Consider the following 20,459-nt stretch of genomic DNA (forward strand, 5'->3'; position numbering starts at 1 on the left):
AGTTCTCTATATGTTTTAGAAATGTGGTTTTAATCAGAGACACTGACTATAAAAATGATTTCCCAGCTTTATGTTTCCCTTCTTGCTTTGTGCAACAACCTGTTAATTTAATGTAATCAAAATTATCCACATTGCATTTCATAATGTTCTCTTTCTCCTCTTTGATCATAAATTCTTCCCTTCTCCATAGATCTGACAGGCAAACTATTCCTTGCTCTCCTAATTTGCTTATGGTATCACGCTTTATGTCTAAATCATGTACCCATTTTGACCTTATCTTGATATATGGTATAAAATGTTGGTCTGTGCTTAGTTTCTGCCATACTGTTTTCCTGTTTCCTTAGCAATTTTTGTTAAATAGTGAATTCTTATCCCAGAAGGTAGAGTCTTTGGGTTTATCAAACATTAGATTACTATAGCCAATGACTACTGTGTCTTGTGTAGCTAACCTATTCCAGTGATCCACCACTCCATTTCTTAGCCAGAACTACATATTTTTATACATCTTCCTTTCTGAGTTCTAGGGGGTACCCTGAGATGTTTCAGTTGTATTCTCTGATACTATTGGCTTAAGCCCCTACCAGTTTGTTTTCCCTCGTGTTAGCCACCAGTGACTAGCACTCAAGTTCCATCTAATATCAATTAGCTTTTACAAACGGATACTTACTTCAAAGATAAGAGTGATAATAAAAGTACAGATATTTTACCCCAGCACCTTGCGGTCACACTGTCCCCTATACCACCTTGTTCTTTGGGGAGGATGGACTCAAACTTAGCACTGTTTCTACAATTCATTGATCCTTCAGTCCCACCAAGTTCACATCCATTGATCTCACCAAGTACACATCTTAGCTATTGCTGGGCTGAGTCCCAGAGTCTTTGCTTCTCAGGGTCTGGCTGAAAAACTCAGTATGGATTCTTCCTCCCAGAGTCCTGTACTCCTAGAGGAAGTGACCTTTAAAAATTCACAAGGTCAGAGCCTCTAGATTAATCTAGTCACCTAAAATGAAAGAATAAATTGCAAAGCCAAGGATCAAGGTCTGTTTTCACAGAGCCATATCAGCATAAGCCTTGGAGAGAGAAGGCCCAAAGCTTTCCCCCTTATGGCTCTGTTGAAAAAGTAAAATGTTAACACTTCTGCATATGAAAGTTAGGGTCATTTTCTCCTTGAAAAAAGACCATCCTTGAGTCTTGATTGGTTCAGGCTGTTAACATCACTTCTTCATGGCTTGAGCAGCCAACAGGAACTTCAGGAGCTCTCTCATGTTTGATTGGTGGATTACAATGGGCAATGCAAGCAAAGGTGTTGCTGAAGTTAGCTGTTAATTCTGCTGAATTAACTTCATGTACACTTTATGAGTTTCCTTGTTGAATACCCCTTTCCTGCTATGCTAAGTAAATCTCTTTTTAAAAAGCTGTTAAATGATTGGGTGTCTCATTTCATTCCAATGTTAAACCTAAACTAGCAGAGGACTGGTTGGCATCAGGCCCATCCTAGAGCAGTCTCTCACAAAAGAGTAAAACTACCACAAAGTTTTGTAATAGGTTGTTTACTTTTTTTGTGAAATTCTGTCAGAAAAGAATAAAACTAAAAGGAGAGAACCACCAAGAGAATAACTTAAAAAATGGTCAAGATTCTGGTTGACTAGTACCTTTTGAAGGTACTCAAGGTTCTGGCCACACAACTAACCAAAGACTTCTCTTAACCATGTGGTTAGCAGACTGGAACCAGTTATGGAATGTCTACCCATGCTCCGGAGTCTCTCCAAGGCACTTCGTTATTTGTCTTCACCAATCTCCCAGAACCATAGGCTACCTGGCTTCTCTCACATAGGGAGCAACATCAGAGGCCCTCCATACATGTGCCCATTCTGTTAAATACATGTTATTTTTAGACTATAGAGCCCTCTTGGTACTCTAACAGTGAGATTTTTGTACAATAATCAGTGAAAGAACATGCTACTGGAGGATCTAAATTATACCAATCTTGATATTCTCCTTATAAATGAAAACAGAATACAGAAGAAAGCTGTAGGTAAGTGAAACTATGGCTCACAGGTACTTCTTAGAAAAATAGATGTTGGCAGAGAGTATTTTTAATCAACACAAAGACACCAAAAAGCACCATTGCAAGCAATTTTTGGTCATCTCGTATTGCAGCGCTCTTAATAAGCACTTGAAAAATTTGGCACCATGATTCACTGTGTTGCATTGGCTAAAAACATAAAGAAATTTTTATGAAAAATTCAATAAGACTCTATAGATTAAATCTTAAATATTCCATTTTCCCTTCATTTGTTCTTCTATTTTCATCCTTAAATACCTTTGGAAAGGCTTTACTTCATTGGGACTCTGCTCAAGGTTTGTTTTGTTTTTTAGTTTTATCAATACATTTTGTTTTTATATTCCAAACATTTGTGGTTTACGCTCCCCCCCACTTTGTGAGAGGTTTCTTGTAACAAAATAAAACAGTTAAGTAAAACTGTAATATAGTGATCTCATCTTGCAACATTTCAAATCTGCAACAACTTTCCCTACCTTTCTATTATTTAGATTAGGAAAAATCTATTTTCTCTCTCTCCTACCCCTTTCCCCATTGAAAAATAAAGAACAACAAATATCTTGTAACAAATTTGCATAGTCCAGAAAAACAAATTTCTTTAATGGCCATATACAGAAAAATCTCATTCTACATTCTAATTTTGTCATGTCTCTGTAATATATAATATATTTCATCATTAGTCCTCTCTAATCATGAATCATGGTCATGGTATGGATTATAGTTTTTATAGTTTTCGGCATTGTTTGTTTTACAGTTTTGCTATCATATAAATCGTTCTTCTGGTTCTGATTACTTCACTGCATGAGTTCATGTGTCTTTCTATGCCTTTTTGAAATATTTTATTTCCCCATTTCTTATAGCACAATAGTGTTCTGTCACATATGCCCCAACTTATTCAGCCATTCTTTAATTGATGGATTTTCTGTTAGTTTCTAGTTTTTTTTTTAACCATTATAAAAAGGGAGATTATGAATATTTTGTACATGATGCACGTTTTCCTTTCTCTTTGATCTCTTTTGGGCATAGCACTAGCAATGGTATAACTGGATCAAAGGACACCCACTGTTTCTTAACTTTTTGTGTATAATTCAAATTGCTTTTCAGAATGGTTATACCTATTGACAGATACAGAATATAAAGATAGACCTAAAAATTGAAAAATATAAATTGCTCATAGGTAGGATAAATTGGTATGGTCAAAACAGCAATACTCACTAAATTAATTCATTTATTCAATGCCTTATCAATCAAAGTACCAAAGGATTACTTGACAGAACTAGGAAAATAATAATGGTGTGTGTGTGTGTGTGTGTGTGTGTGTGTGTATGTGTGTGTCAAAGGTCAAGAAGAGAAATAATGAAAATGAAGGGATCCTGATAGTGTCAAATCTCAAATCATGCTACAAAGCATTAATTATTAAGACAATTAGGTACTATCTAAAACCTAGAGTGATCTCTGGAACCAATTTGGTACCCAATATACAGAAGCAAATGTATCTAATATCCTAGTGTTTGACACACACAAAGATTCTACCAGGATAGGGACTCACTAGTTGACAAAGACTACTAGGAAAATTGGACAATAAATTTGCATGGTAGTTTGATCATTAAACACTAAATCTGGTACATTTTAGTAGTACTGTCATTTTTATTTTGTTGACAAGGCTCATTCACAAGCGCTGAATTTTCCTCCAGTAATTTAAAATTTTACTGTCTTCATTTTCACAAGTATTTGTTCCTACCATGTAGCATTTTCTTTACAGATTTTGAAGTATAAATAATACTTTCAGCTTATAGTTTTTTTTAAAAAATAAGAATGTTCAGAAAAATTAAGATAGACATATATTTTTTTAAAAAATGTTGGCAAGATGATGCCTTGAGTCACAAACAGCATAGGCTACATCAGTGTAAAAAGGCACGAGCAATATAAATCTGAAACATCAGGGCCAATATTGCCCACTGAAAAAGTATAATAAATGCCCAACTATTTTGATATTGGGATCCAAACTAGTAGGGTAAAGGCTGAACAATTCTTAGTTATGCTCATTGTTTTAGCTTAGTATGCACTTTCTCTCTGCTTTTCCTAAAATAAATCTCTTTGTCGTTCAGTCATTTTCAATTTTGTCTAACTCTTCATAACTCCATTTAGGGTGTTCTTGGCAAAGATGCTGGACTGGTTTGCCATTTCCTTCTCTAGCTCATTTTACTGATAAGGAAATTGAGGTAAACAGGGTTAAGTTACTTGCCTAGGATCACACAGCTAGTAAGTATCTGAGACCATATTTGAATTCATGAAGATGTCTTCCTGATTCCAGGTCTGGCTCCAACCACTGCACCACCTAGAGTTATCTGTTTTATGTTATCCTATTTAATCAAATCCAAAAGTTTGAAATTCTACTCTAAAGGAATACTCAAGAGTTGAGGAAGGAGATAGAAGAATCCAGGAGAGTACACTTGGTGAACCCTGCTAGCACTATAGCAAAAGGTGTTCTCTCTGTTGCTTTTTTCTCTGTCTATCTCTCACCCCTCTCCCACTCCCACCGACTCCACACCACTTTTTTTGGGAGTTTCAGGGGACTCCATTGTCTGGTACCTGCCTCCAAAGTACCAGCTTGGTGAGTCCACTGCATTACCGTGGACTCTGTAGACTCCTAATTTCTATTACCACACATAACATTTCATAGATTTTATATAACATAAGAATAAACACTGATGATAGGATGGCTGAAGTCATGATGGAGAAGGGGAACTGCCTTGATTGTTCTTGCAGGATCTGAGGCTCTGTTGGGGCTTTCTTGCAGCTATCCACTCCCTGGAATTAAGGAATCAAGGCCAGACAAGGTTAGCTTGCCTCAGCACTCACTGATCACAGTCATTCTTGCTGTAGTGGCACTGTTAACCTAGGTACCTGCAGTTATGCTAGGTAATAGTCAATTTTTTTGGTGTCTTTATAGGGGAACTCTGAGAAGCACAAATCCTGAGGCTAATAAGTATTTGACTCAGCAAATGTCCACATAACCTCGAGATGGAGGTGACCCAAATTTCTACTCCTGCATTGTGATACCGCCCTTCCTTTACCCTGAATTTTTTTCATCTGTCCATGATATCCCATAGTTCATGACCTCAGTGCCCAGTGAGCTCCTGGGAAAGCATATGCAAAGAGATGATAATTAAATCCATGGGAATTGATAAGATCACTAAGCAAAATGGCATAGAGTAAGAAAAGAGGGCGCAGGACACAGCCTTGGGGGAGGAGGGAACACTCACATTTGGTGGGCATGAACTGGATTTAAAGGTAGCAAAGGAGCAGACAGGTAAGAAGAGAACCAGGAGAGAACATTGTCATGAAAACCTATAGAGGAGAGGGTATCAAGGAGGTGAACAATGTCAAAGGCTTTAGAGATGTGATGTATAAAAAGTTCAAGAGGCATAGTTTCTTGGTCATGCTAGTGGATATTCAATAAAAGGGGTCAGTGGCCATGGAATGCACCCAACGCTTATATGCCCTTGGAAGAGTGGGTGTTCTTGAGGGTGACAATCAATTTTAATTGGTTAACAAGTAATGAGAGAATGAATATTATAATGAGAGGTGGGCTTATTCTAATGAGGGTTGGGGGACATGACTCTGATTACTCTTGGTCAAAGAGACTTATCTATACCCATATCATCCTGTCTAGGGTAAGAGACAAAGGGAGGAATCCACTTCTACCTAGACCTGACTGAGTAGAACACAATGGTCCAGAATCCATCAATTCACCTACACTAAAATTTCTTTATCTTTTGAATAGATCTGAGCTTTTCCAGTGGGTGAGTCAGCCCAAGATTTCATCTCTTTATCTCTTCAAAGGCTGACTGAATAGCCTACAGGGAATGAGGAAATAGAAGGGGGGCAACCTTAGTCTGAATTCAATAATTGGTTATTAATATAAGAGAAAAATGATAATTTCTCTCAGAGAGGTCAAGAAGGCAGTTGGTACTAGTAACTTTGGAAAGTGCTGTTTCAATTAAATGATGAGATCAGAAGCTTGAAACCCTAGAATTAAGAAGAGTATGAGAACAAAGAGAATGAAGACACTGATTGTAGATAGCCACCTTGAGGAGTTTGTCCACAAAAGGGAAGAGAAATATATGAAGATAATTATCAGGGTTGGATGGATCGAGTGAGGGTTTTTGAGGATGAGAGAGACATGGGTATGTTTGTGGGCATTAGGTAAGCAGCGAGTAGGCATAGAGAGATTGAGAATGGGAATGATAGAGGGAGCAATCTGCTGGAGAAGATAAGATGGAATGGGGTCATTTGTGCATGTAGAGGGGTAGATGTGTTGGCATTTGGCCATCACTACAGCTAGGACTTTGCCTGGACTAAATTACGAAGTTATGTGATGTTTACTAGATGGTAAGCTCCACAATACAATGTCCATGCCTTATCTAAACTTTGAATTTCTCCTAGCACTTTACATAGTACCTTGTATATTCTTAATAAAATATGTATTCATTGAGGCATTCCAGAAAGATGACTGTGTGAATCATTATGACTAAGTCCAGCTCCCCTTTATCCTGTCAGAATGGCCACAAAGTGCCAAGTATCAAAATAGAAGAAGGAAAACAACCCTCATGGGGAAAAACTTCACTAGAAACTGAAGAGGCCTCAAGACAATGAATGGATATTTGGTGGTAATGAAACAGGGAAACCTCTTTACAGCCAAATGCAGTATCCTGTTCTCAGTCCTCTAGAATTGGGCAATGTGGATTAAGCCTTTCTTTATGTAACGGTTACCTTCTCCCTTGTTCTTTGTAACACTGCACTAGTCCACACCTCTCCTACTCTGACTTTTTTCTTCTGTCTCCTTTTCCTTCTGCCATCTCAATTTCAATGTTCTCAAGTGCTCCGTTCTCAACTCAGTGGTGAGAATGTCAGACCTGGTGTCGAGAAGACCTGAGTTTAAATCCTGCCTCAGACATTTACTAACTGGGTGACCCTGCACAAGCTTCTTTTAACTTCTCACCTTTAGTTTCTTCATCTGGTAGATGGAATAATAATGATAGCAACTATCTTACAATGTCATTGGGAGGATAAAAGATTACAGATATCCCAAGTTTTGTAAGCCTTAAAGTGCTATATAAATGCTAGCTATTATTATTATTCAAAAGATTAATGAAATAAAGGGAATATTATAATATAAATACATGTAAATGGCACTTTGTGATTTGAAGAGCACTTTTCTTGCACAATTCTGTGAGATGAGTAACATGAATATTATTGTTCCTAATTTGAAGACAGAGCAGCTGGAGTTGTGATGGGCCCAGGTGACTTGCCTGGAATCCCATAAATTTTAAACAGTAGAGCCAGTGCTCAGGCCCAAGTCCACTGGCTCCAATTCTACTGTTTTTTTCTTTCCCAAACATATTATACTGCTCAAATTCCACTACCCTGCACCACAGCTCATTCAATGACTTTTCAATTTCTTATTTTCAAAACACACTTTAAAGATTAAATATGTGTATTCATAGTTAGTATAGTAGGGATACGTTTGGAGATGGGTTTCATGTCCCCATAATACTTGGGACTGAGAGAGAACTTTTTTCATTATAGGGATAGACTATCTGGACTATGACTTCAGAAATCAGTGAGTAACTTAAAAATGGTAATTTCACTTAATGGGAGCTCTGGGCACAAGTGTTTCCAGAATAGGAAGTTTAGAAGAACCTGGGAGAATTTTACATGAGTGGGCAAGATGTGGGTTGCAACAGTTAAGAGTTGTAGATGAAAATAAGTTGGAGGAAGAGAGAGAGAGAGAGACAGAGAGACAGAGAGAGAGAGACAGAGACAGAGACAGAGAGATAAAGAGTATGAAGTGCAAAGTATGTGATATTTACCAGATGGTAAGCTCCACAATACAACGTCCATGCTTTATCTGAACTTTGAATCTCTCCTAGCACTTTACTTAGTATCTTGCATGTTCTTAATAAAATGTATATTCATGGGGCAGGGGAGAGAGAGAGAGAGAGAGAGAGAGAGAGAGAGAGAGAGAGAGAGAGAGAGAGAGAGAAAGGGAGAGAGAATGTTTAGACCATATTTAGGCTACACATTTCAGCTGAGAGAGCCAGGCTTGTGCAGATGAAGATGGCTGAGATAGGAGAGATTCCACTGACATGGAGAGAGACTCTAAGAAGTGTGAACCTATCTCAAATGTTCTGAAGCTCCAGTTGCTAAGAAATAAATCACCATAATGGTGAAATATTAGGATTAATTAATTAATTGATTGATTATATTAATTGGTATCCATCTAGTTCTTTTAGATTGTGAGCTCCTTGAGGGAAGGGACTTTTACTTCTTTTTGTTTTACTTCTTTTTTGTATCTTTAGCACTTAGCACTGTGCCTGGCATATAGTAGGCATTAATTAAATGTTCATTAATTATTGTTGATTGAATTGGGAGATATTCATGGCATGATTTTATTCCTTATTATTTACGTTGCTATTGTTCATTCATTTCAGTTGTGTCCCACTCTCCATGACACCATTTGGGGTTTTCTTGGCAAAGATACTGGAGTGGTTTGCATTTCCTTCTGCAGCTCATTTTACAGATGAGGATCTGAGGCAAACAGGGTTAAGTGACTTGCCCAGGGTCACACAGCTAGTAAGTGTCTGAGGCCAAATCTGAACTCATAAAGATGAGTCTTTTTGACTCCAGGTCCAGCACTCTATCCACAATGCCACCTAGCCACCCCATTATGTACCTTACCTTTTGTTTTATTTAAATATCATTTGCTCTAACTTCATGTGTCATCTGGTGTGGTCAGGTAGAGTCATTGAGTGGGGACTTAGAATTATGGATTTACCCAAATGTTGGCCCAAAACAGTTAATTGAATCTTGAGTCTAGGAATAGAGAGAGGATTTTGGGAGGAGATTGTACTTCACATTTTTTCATTGTGTTTCAAAATGAGAGATCTTTTTTGGAAAACTACAAGAAAGTCGTGATAGTTCATAAATTTATATAACATGATGTTTTATGTTTAATATTTTTAAATATAATGGATAATGTAAAAATTCCCAATTCTCTAAAAAAAGACAGATTTTCAAGTTCTAGGCAAATGAGTTTAATTTCTAGAAAAATTCAATGGCATTATTTGTGAACATCTAGGAAAGGAAGCAGCGATCACAAAGAACCATCACGGCTGGTTGTGGTGTCACACACACACATCCCTGCTATTGGGGTGGCAGGGGCTAGTATATTGCTTGATATATCAGATATTCTGAGTTGCACTAGGGCTAAAGTTGAATGAGCGTCCATACTTAGTCTGGAACAAATATGGTAAACAGCAGGAGTAGAGAGCCACTAAGTTGCCTGAAGAGGGGTTAATTAGCCTTGTGGTTGACTAAGCCATTCAAATATTTTCTAGACAAACTGTCATCTTGGAGCTGTCTAGCACAAGTTTACTTGTAAGGATACTTTTTTTTTAAACCCAAGGATTAGATTTTATATTTATCCTTATTGAATTTGATCTCATTGGATTCAACCCAACATTTTAGCCTGCCAAGATTTTTTTTAATAGATCATGATATACAATGTCATGACATCCTCCTAGGTTTTTTTTTTGGGGGGGGTCATCTGCGAAACTGTACCTGAGGAGAATTGAGGTCACATAGACAAAGGAATACTATATATCTTTCCAACGTCCATTTGTGAGCAATGAATTTATAAACATATTTTTAAACATATAGTGTCTGCTTTCCATCTTCTTTAGTGTTGAATACTTTTCCTACCTAACAGTCCATACTATACAACTCCATGTCCCATATCTAGCATTTTCTTCCCAACAAACACAACAATTTACATGTATAAAGTATTTTTTCTATAACCATGTATATAGTACATTTCTCATAACAACTCAGTGAGGAAAGTAGTACCATGGCACTCTTTTTTCCTGTGATGGCAAGATTTCCTTCCTTGGTGGGATGCTGCCTGCACCAGTAGGCCTGGTGACCAGAACCCCTACCTATGTAGGAACTGGTGATTCTGTCCAGTCCCATAAAGAATAATGGTCTCTAAAGTGTTGGGTATGAGAAGATCAATCGCTGTACAGGAAGAAATTATTAGAACTTTTATTTCTATTTTTTTCTAAAAAATAGAAATTAAGCTTTACTAATATTTGGTATGCAACTTGATGCTGACACCCAATATTCAATCTATATATCAGATAGTCACATATTATGTATGATATATAAGATATCCTGAGGAAAGAATGGAAGTTCTGCAATGTAGAGAGGTTAATAGTGCTGTCTTGACTCATTCATTTGCTTTAAGCATTTCCTATTGCAATGTATTGTACTTTACATGTCCCTAGTTAAGTGGACATGTGAATGACTGAAGAAAGCATTTATTAAGCACTTACTATGTATAAAGTACTCTGCTGTGTGCTGGTTATAGAAATAGAAAAGAATGGTGGTCCCTTCTCTCAAGCAACTCACATTTTAATGGGAGATATTATATCCTCTAGTTTTAACTAACCTTCACAAAATGAAAAAGTGGCTTAAAATGTTGCTGCAAAGGAAACACTGATGGATGACAGTACTTAATAATGTGAGCACAACTGAACCACAAAAAATGCCAGGCTCAACACTTCTATTCCTAGTACGAGCACTTTGTTGGGAACGCTACAAGATAAAATCAAGGATTATCTTACCAGATCTGAGAAGGACCTGGCCAAAAAATTCCGAATTATCAAGAGTTTTTTGGATGACTTATCTAAACTCATTACTGTTAACAATGAACTTTGCTCTAAGTATGTACTGTGCCTTGAGATATTAATGATTTTTTTATTATGATAGTTTCAAAAACTAAATTTTTGTGGCTGGAAATATGTCGGTTATTTTGTACAAACTCATGTCTGTATACTAAAAATACTTTGGAAACAGAATTTTCTAACACATTGAAGAATTTTCTAAAACTATCATATCTTAGAAGAGCATGGATAGATTTGCATGAAATAATGAGGAGCAAAATGAGCAAAATCAAGAGAATATTGTATACAGTAACAGCAATATTGTATTAAGAACAACTTTGAGCAAATAAGTAATTTTGACTATTATAAATGCCCAAATTAACTACAAAGGACATATAAAAGAAGACACTATCTGCATCCAGAGAAAGAACTGATAAATAGAAGTATATACAGAAGGATTATATATATATATATACATATATATACATATGCACATATTTATATCTAATGGGAGCCATCTCCAGGATGGGGGGAGGGTAGAAAAAAGGAAAATAAAGAAATTTACATGACAACTTAAAAGAAATAGCATGTATGTAGTAGATTTGCCGTTTCATGTGCAACCATCTTTTTTCAAATTATACTATGTTATGGATATGCTTGTTTTAGTCCATAAATTAAAAATTTCTTTAAAATTATCAATCAAGGCACTGGGAATATGAAGGCAAAAAATAAAACAATCCCTTCCGTCTGAGGAGCTAGGGGATAGAACATGTATATGAGTAAGAAATTGAAAAACAAAGTAATTTCAAGAGTAATTTACCAGTAAAGATTTACTCAAGAGGTTTCACCTGAGCTGTGCTGTGAAGAAAATCTGCTTAAAAGGCCCAAGGTTGTGGCCAGTGGAATTATCCATTGGCAACCACTAATGGCCTTTCCTATTCTTAGATGCCCCAGCTAGCACTATCTCCAAATTCTGCTAGGAGTTTGCTGCTGTATTCCACCTGGTATCTTTATTGCTGTGGGGTTTCTTTCATTACAGTGCTAACAGAGGAAAGAACATCACTGGATTTGCAGTTGGGAAATCTCAGTTTGAATTCTATCTGTGCTACTTACTTAATATTAAGCAAGCTACATATGCTAGGTAGTGCAGTGGAATCAGGAAGAGCTGAGTTCAAATGTAGTTCCACACACTTTACTAGATGTGTGACCCTAGGCAAGTCACTTCAGCTCTCTTTGCCTCAGTTTCCTTATGTGCAAAATGGGGGTGATAATGACACCTACCTTCCAGGGTTGTGAGAGTCAAAGGGGATATTATTTGTGAAATGTGCCGCGAACTTTAAAGCATTATATAAATGCTACCTATTATTACTTTCTTTCTGAGGCTAACCTTTCTTAGCCTCATTTTCCTCATCCGTAAAATGAGAATTAGGTGAACTCGAAGGTCCTTTCCAACTTTAAAATTGTATCATTTTATGAACTTAAATCCAGGTCTCACTCTAAGGTTGGCGCAGATTCACGTACACTTGTATATTCCAAGCTAATTTGGCCGTGACACACTTTTGGCCTTGAACTTTAGAAAGCAACCATAAATATTAATCCTAGCAGTGAGAGGGATATGGGGCAATGGAATACCAATGGTATAAATGGAAGTCAGGGAAATTTTGTATCAAACAGAGAAAATAAGTCCTATTTCATAAGAAAAAATATTTGTTGCATCTGTAATGTGAGACTTGAGTATATTTGACAGGGATCCCATATGATGCTGAGTGTGCATAGGAGGAACAGCCCATATCAGTTTGGGTGCTGCCTGTAAGCCTACAGAATAGCAGGACATCATTTTATTAATTAACAAGAGGAGTATAATATATAATTTTCCAACAAGGTGCCAATATATTCAAACTACCAATCCAGTGATCTCTCCAGAGTTTTCTGACACATGCACAGAAGGTCTTCTCCAGTGTATACGTGGGGGTCTTTTATCCTTTCAGGTTTTGTGTGTTCGTATGAATGGGCAAGAAAGAAGCCTTTCATATTCTGAATTCTAGCCTGAGGCTAATATAAAATATCTATTGGAATTATTAAAACAGAAAAATCTATATCTCTAGAGTCTCCACCCTCTATTTGGGAAATTTCTTCATTCTCTTTAAATTTTGTTTATTTATTTTACACAGGCAATCTAGTCATAGAGGACTTATTTTATTTAACACAATGAAGAAACAAGGGGAAAAGGTTTCATCTCTCTCACATGAGATTTCCACTTGATCTTATCCAAAAGTCTTCTCCTGAATCTATCTGCAGGTTATGGAAAGGGAATATAGATATCAGTGTTAAGTTCCGTGTCCAAGTTCTGGGGCCTGGCTGAGACAATGAAAGCAAGAGAGAAATTGAAAGAGAGGACTAAAAGTGGACCAGTTTCCTGGCTTTCTCATTCACCTATGAGGTTTTTGGAAGCTACTTGTCTCCATCACTCAAGCCCAGAGTCTTCTCCGCTCACTGGTCACTAATTGACTATCTGACTCAGTTTTCCCTAAAGAAAGCCTCTGGGTCCTCTAATTCCTACAAAGGTGAAATGTGTCACAAATACTTACTACAAGCACAAACACAAGTATTTTTTTTAAATCTGAAAGTTTTCTTGTTTAACATTTAAATAGGGAAAAGCATTGTTAATGATTGAACTTATAATGAATGTGATTCACATGTGCAGACACCTTTTGGGAAAAGCTATATTCGATCAAAGGATTAGCTTTAGAGGTAGAAAGCACCTTGGAGATCCTCTAGTTTAATCCTGTTATTTTGCAGGGGGGTAAATTGAGGTGCAGCAGGGGGAAGCAACTTGTCCAAAGTTACAGGCCCTGGGTTCCAGTTCAGTGCCTCTGCTCGATATTTTTTTATCTCTTATATTCTGTGATTTGTGACTTGTGGCATGTCACTAAATCTTTAAAAGCCTCCATTTTTTATCTGTAAAATGGCAATAATCATGCCTATATTCCCTGTATCTCAGGGATGTTAGTAGAAAAATCCTTTTTAACTCTGAAGAGCCTGTAAATAGAAGCCATAATAGTTGCTGCCAACCAAACTGCAAGCTCCTGATTGCTTTTTCCTCCCCCAAGACCCCCATATGGGGTTCTGCACATGCTGACTGTGTCGTAAATGCCTGTTGCATGGAAATAAAGGGGTTGAGTTGTAGTTAAATGGAAAAAGCTAAAACAGCAAAGATCAGCAGCTAGCACGGGATCTATTCATCCCCTCTCCCCATATCATCCTAATAGCATGGCTGGTATGAGAACACCCTCAGGAATCATGCCAGCCAGAGTTCTGCTGACTGAGGGAAACCTGAATCAAGAAATTACACCAACAGCTGCATCCTTATGAAATCATTGGGATAACTAAGACAGAAAGATTTCTGAGAAAGGCAAGGAAATTACTGGGAAAAGGGAAAGTGCATATTAGATTCTGTCTTGCCATATCTCATATGATCATAATTAAAAAATAAAGGCCAGGATATAGCTAGACATTTCTAGGAAATTAAGAAACTTGCCACCAGGGTTTAGCTTTGTGTCTGTGCCTCTCTCCTCACCACCCTCTGTCCCTCTGTATGGAAAACAAGCATGGATTTTGAAACTGAAAAAGTGGAGAAGACCAGACCCTAGAGCTTTAGGCAACTTTGATGGGAAGGTAACCCCTGCATGGATGACTAGATGTAGTCTAGCCTTCAGAGGTTAAAATTGGAAGTCATAGGGAAGGTCTATTCCAGGATAGGCTTCCATCAGAGATACTCATGCACAGGACCAGGAAGTTGAATTCAAGGAAAAAGATTAAGCTGGAGTGCATTAACTATTCAGCAGGACCCAGCTCTATATCTAAAGCTTTGTGATTGGGACAAAGCCTTCTAGCTAAGCCTCAAAAGAAATAAATCAGTCCACTCCTTTAGAAGGGAAAATAAAGAAGATTTTCTTCTACATTAGGAAATACTTTTGCCAATGTTTGCCAATGGCTAAATGCTGCTACCTTTTGAAAGGAGCTATTGAAATATTAAAAGTGTTAGGACATGAATCTAAAAGGGTGTATCAGAGGCCTCTCTTTTCAGGAGAAAAGAGATAGCATTATAGCCAAGGACTCTAGCTGTAACTAGAAGCTAGAAGCAGAGAGAAGCTCTAGAATGATGTACCTGCCTACAGTGAATAGAGACTACACACCTGCTAGAGACGATCTGTATGGCAGAACAGCTCTTGGCAGAGACAACAAATCTGGTAGAGATATCTCTACTCTTCAGTAGAGATAATGCCTCCAGCAACGCAATGTCTGATGCAGAATATGTGTAAACTCCTCGCCTGGCAGAGACCAAAACGGAGCAGGATTGCGAGGAGCAGTGTGATAACACTCCAGAAGATATGACTGCCCTGCTGTGTTGGAAGCATAAGTTGCTACTCCATATGTGGTCCTGTGACCACACATGTGCATCTCTATGTTTGCTCTACATGCATCCATGCTTCACATTGATGGTATGTATATTTATCAGGTTTAGAGCAGGAGATACATATACGCATATATATTTTAAACTATGCTATTTCATGAAATGTCTTTGCTTTGAACTAATTAACTAATAGAGGCAAACACATCGATGGGTGCTCATGGCCTACAGTTTTGAAGGAATGCATATCTACAGAGTACCTTTGACCTGGGATAATCTTGTTTGGGAGACCCAATCTGCTGGTAGGGGCAGGAGGTATCTTGAGGTACTATATCCCTATCGAACTAATGCATGGAAAGAATGTGGCTCTTATTAATTATTCCTATCATTTACATAATGCTTTTCTTATTTTAATCTGTTTTGAGAGTCACAATAGTCCTGCAAGAAGGTAGCATATTGTTACCCTCACTTTACTGAAACTCGGAGAATTTAAGCTACTTTTCTAGAATCTCATAGTTAGTAAAAGGCAAAATCAGGACTTGAACTTTGATCTTTTGACTCTAAACACAGGGCTCTAATAATAAAAGCAACCTACCTCTTACTACCTTGGATGCATATGAAGTCACTGGCCCATGATCATGTAGTCACATGGCCCCCCAGTGGGCCATGATGGCCTACTACCCAGGCCAAGGGTAGAGGGACAGTAAGTGCTTGTTGGTTCCTATTTGTTCCTCCCTATAGGGAATCTTATAATCAGAGCTGGAAGGAACTTTAGAGTAATCTAGTAAAACCACCTGAGCCCCAGAGATTATCCATCTAGATAATGGTGGAGCCACAACCTGAAACCAGGTCAGTGCACTCCCCAATCCAGTGCTTTTCCCACTATACCACACTGCTCTCACCCCTTCCCCACAGAAGAACATAACCATCTGTTATATACAAAGCTGATAGCTATTGACCCACTGCCAGTAAAGAGAATGCTTCAAATGGTCTTTCCAGGAATAAGTATGCATATACACTGAGAGAAAGGCAGTGTGGCAGAGTGGATAGAATGCTGGACTTGACCTGGGTTCAAATTCTTCATTTTATACTTACTAAGCTATGTGATCTTGGGCAAGTCACTTAATCTCTCTGATCCGCAGTCTCTTCATTTGTAAAATAAGCCTGGATGCCATGGCTATAGCCATGATAGCCAGACAGCATTATGGCCAAGGACTCTAGCTGTAACCAGAAGCTAGAAGCAGAGAGAAGCTTCAGAATCATGTACCTGTCTATGGTGAGTAGAGACTACACACCTGCTGGAGATGATCCGTATGGCAGAACAGTTCTTGGCAGAGACAACAAATCTGGTAGAGATATCTCTACTCTTCAGTAGAGATAATGCCTCCAGCAAAGCAGTGGCTGATGCAGAATATGTGTCAGCTCTAAATTTATAATCACACGATCCTTTATATTTGCTTGCTTTTTGACTAGTGGTACATATTTACAAGACATCTGGCTGGAGTTAGAGACATATAGCAAAACATGGTCAACGGCATTCCTCTAGGGATAGCTTGGGACCTTGCCATCCTTAATAGATGAATGCTGGGAGGATTCCCAACTCCCTCCACCCCCATCCTCCCACACAGCTCTTCCCAACACAGGCACACAGAATAACAGAATTTGAGCCTTGTAATGGACTTCAGAAGTCATTTAGTCCAACCCATAAACAAAGGAACCTGCACTATAATATACCCAATCAGTGGATGTCCAGCTTCTACTTAAAGGTGAAAGCAAGAAGGGGGACTCGCCACCTCTTAAGGCAGCCAGTTACATTTTTGTCCTGCTCTAATTATTAATAAGTTTTTCCTGACATCAAGCTTCTTTGCAACTTTTCACTCTCCTTGTTCTGCTCCCTAGGATCTAATCTCTCCTCCACGTGACAACTATCATGTCCTTTCTGAGTTCTTTGCTCCAAAGTAAACATCCCTTTGCACTCAATCAATCCCCATAAGAGACGGGCTTATAGCCTTTCACCATCCTGGTTGACTTCCTCTGGACACTCTTCAGGTTATCAATGCAATTCCTTCCTTCCTTCCTTCCTTCCTTCCTTCCTTCCTTCCTTCCTTCCTTAAACCATTTTACCCAGAACTGAACACATAACTCCCCATGAGGTCTTCAACATGAGCTCCAATCCTTCCATCTTTCAGTTTTCTTTACTCCTTACAATGGCTACACTTTTCTCCTTTTCCTATTTCCACCCCTTGGGGAGCCAGGTCAACTCAACATTATCTTCTACTCTTGAACCCCTTGCTCTCTTGTCCAACCCTGCTTTACTCCCATAATACTTTGCTCCTGTTCATATGCTATCAAATGGAACTGTGGGAAATGACAAGATCATGCTGACTCAATTAATGTATAATAGCTAATTTCAATTGGACCCTCACCACATCATGACAGTCCTACTTAATCCTCCATGATTGATTCCCCATCACACTCACCACAGACTCTCTTGCTCACCACTCAGAGGCAATCAGTTATCAAATTGTGTATTTTTCCTCTATAATATCTCTCATACACCCTTCTTTCCAGTCACACAACACTTATCACCTCTCACCTAGACTTTTAATTGGTTTCCCAACCCCAAGTTAATCCCACTCCAATCCATTCTCCATTAAGAAATATTAAGTGATTCTCCTTAAGTGAAGATTCTGACTATGCCTCTCCAAAGCTCACTAGACTCCAGTAGCTCTCTCTTACTTCCAGGATCAAATATAAAGTCCTCTTTACAACCTGGCCCCTTCCTTCCTTTCCAAGCTTCTTACATTCAATTTACCTTTTCTGACTCTATGATTCAGCTATATTGACATACTTATCATTCCTTGTACATGACATTCCATTTCCTGTCTCCATGGCCTTGTACTTGTGTTCCCATGCCTTGAATGCTCTCCTTCCTAACCTCTGATTCTTAGAATCTCTGGCTCTATTTAAGACTATATTCAAATCAAGTCAAGGAAGGACTTTGGGAGACCTTTCCTAGACTGCTCACTGCTAGTGCAGTCTCCTTAGGTTACCTTCCATTTAATCTGTACTTAAGATATGTGCTACTTCCGTAAGTTATATTCTCCTTTACAATGTAAGTTCCTTAAAACAGGAACTTGTTTTGCATTTTTTTTGGTATGCCTAGTGTGTAGTAAGTACTTAATAAATGCTTGTTAACTGATTGATTGCTCCATGTGGGCAGAATATGATGGAATTATTGTGCCTTGTTCCTAGAAGTTATGACTCTCTTGATACAGCTTAACATATCATTAGTTTCTTTGGAAGTCACAATATACTTCTGACTCATATGGAACTTAATGTCCACTCTAATGCCAAAAGCTTTTTCAGAACAATTTCTGTATAATTATATCTCTTTCATTATATCTTGTGAAGTTGACTTTTTGTACCAAAATCTAAGTGTTTACATTTATCCCTATTGGATTTAGTCTTGTAGTCCAATGCTCTATCCCTTCCAGATCCTTTGGATCCTGACTCTGTCATCTGGTGTATTAGCTGTTCCTTCCAGCTTGGTGATATCTATAAACTTGATGAGCTTCACACAGACACAGACACAGACACACAGACACACATACACACACCCCTCTCCCTAGCTTGGAGGTATTCCTGTGTTCTTACAGGCTAATTAGCAGAGTAAAAGCCCCAGCAGAAACTGCAAAGCTGGAAAAGCTTCTAGCCAGAGCCCAAGAGATGGACCCTATACCAGCAGGTTCTTCAGAGGACCAGCTTAGGCCAGAAGATTGCTCACCAACTGACTCATTTTTTTTTCAGCCATAGCAACTTCTTAAAACTATACATTAAGGTGTGAAGGAGGCTGTGATCTCTTTTTGTGGAGGCAGTTCCCCAAGTGCCCTTATGGATGATATCAAGTATCTTTTGAAGTTCTGGAGTACTAATGATTGAGGTACATTCCCAAAGAGGTATTTTAGACATGTTTTGAGAAATGTCAGCATCATTGTAGTGAGTGTGTGGCCTCAGTGAAGGGCCTCTATTGAAGGGGCCTAATGCTGTGCATGTGAAAGCTCTGATCTGCTCATTATAGTAAGTTTCACATTAGTCTGTGACCACACTTTGTTCATAGTGCTGCACCAAATCCTCTAAGGAGTGCTACAGACAGGCATACCTGGCTTCTGCCTTAAGAGCATTTTCCGTGTCTCTCACTTTCCCCTCTTCCCTCTCCCTTCCCCTCCTCCCAATCCCAGAGGGCAGAAAGGAGAATGGATGAGAAGAGTGCACTTACCCTTGCCTAGCCCTGAGATGGCATCAGTAATCACAACCACTTTGTTCTGGACTGCTGACTTTGACCACAGCCTGGAAACTTCTTGGTAGATGAACAGAATCCCACTGATTGCCAGAAGGAGCAGAGGCAGCATGAGCACGGCCATGATCCCCATCTTGCTCTTCAGGGGTGGTAGTGGGAAGAAAGTACAATTAGTTTCAAAAAGAGATATCATTTACATTACAAAGATGGTGTAGGACCAAATCCAGCAATGCATCCCAATAGTGGCCTTGCCTGCCCGGAGGTTTCAGAGGCAGGTCCTTCTGGGCACCTTCTTTGTCTCCCCGGGATTCCCCAGTATGGGTAATTAGTTATCCTCTGCATGTGGCAGAACTCACCCCAATGTTCCCAGCTTTAGCACTGCAAGTGATAATCTCCAAATACTTGACAAAAAGGAAATTACTCACAGTGTTTTCCAGGAGCCAAAATGAAGTCCAGGGGAGAACTGCCCTCCCCAAATTTAATTAAAATGGGTTTGCATTTTTAGAAGGAAATCTATGGGCTAAAGCCACTTGGGCTTGGGCTCTTATGGCTATTTATAGTTCTTGGTTTCACTAAAAGGCTTTTCAGGGTAATTATAGTGTCTGCTCTGATATTCAGGGACACATGCCTGCTGTATCTGGTTTCAGAAAGCTTGCCAGTCCTTTTAAAGCTCTCTTTGCCTGGCTGGCTGTTAGAAAGAAGTTTCCTGTGCAGGTTGAGCTTGAGAATTAGGGATCAGGATTTTGGATTTGCTGCCCAAATGTGCTTTATCCGGCTTCCTATATAGTAGATAAACCACTGTATAATCAGAGGAAAGTGACAAAACAAGACCAGGTTGAAGGAAATGGAGGTATTTCATCTGGAGAAGAGAAGACAGGGAAAATATGAAAAGATATCTGTCCTCAGATAACTGAAAGGCTGACATGTAATGAAGGAATTCAAGTTATGCTATGTAGCTCA

General features: G+C 38.6%; 1 protein-coding gene across 2 annotated transcripts in view; it reads right to left on the reverse strand.

Annotated features, from left to right (window-relative positions):
- The window catches only part of DHRS7C (dehydrogenase/reductase 7C), a 58,140-nt gene extending 38,099 nt beyond the window's left edge, over positions 1 to 20,041 (reverse strand). Inside the window, exons 1-2 of one of the 2 annotated variants that reach the window (XM_036756347.1) lie at positions 19,925 to 20,041; positions 19,479 to 19,638 (exon numbers count right to left, since the gene is read on the reverse strand). In XM_036756347.1, coding sequence (XP_036612242.1) covers positions 19,479 to 19,632 — 154 coding nt within the window. In that variant the 5' untranslated portion in view covers positions 19,633 to 19,638; positions 19,925 to 20,041. Of the gene's footprint in view, positions 1 to 19,478; positions 19,639 to 19,855 lie in introns of both variants that reach the window. The other variant, XM_036756348.1, reaches the window with a different exon arrangement.
- Between the last annotated feature and the right edge of the window lie 418 nt (positions 20,042 to 20,459).

Source organism: Trichosurus vulpecula, chromosome 4 (genome assembly GCF_011100635.1).
Source record: "Trichosurus vulpecula isolate mTriVul1 chromosome 4, mTriVul1.pri, whole genome shotgun sequence".
NCBI lineage: Eukaryota > Metazoa > Chordata > Mammalia > Diprotodontia > Phalangeridae > Trichosurus > Trichosurus vulpecula.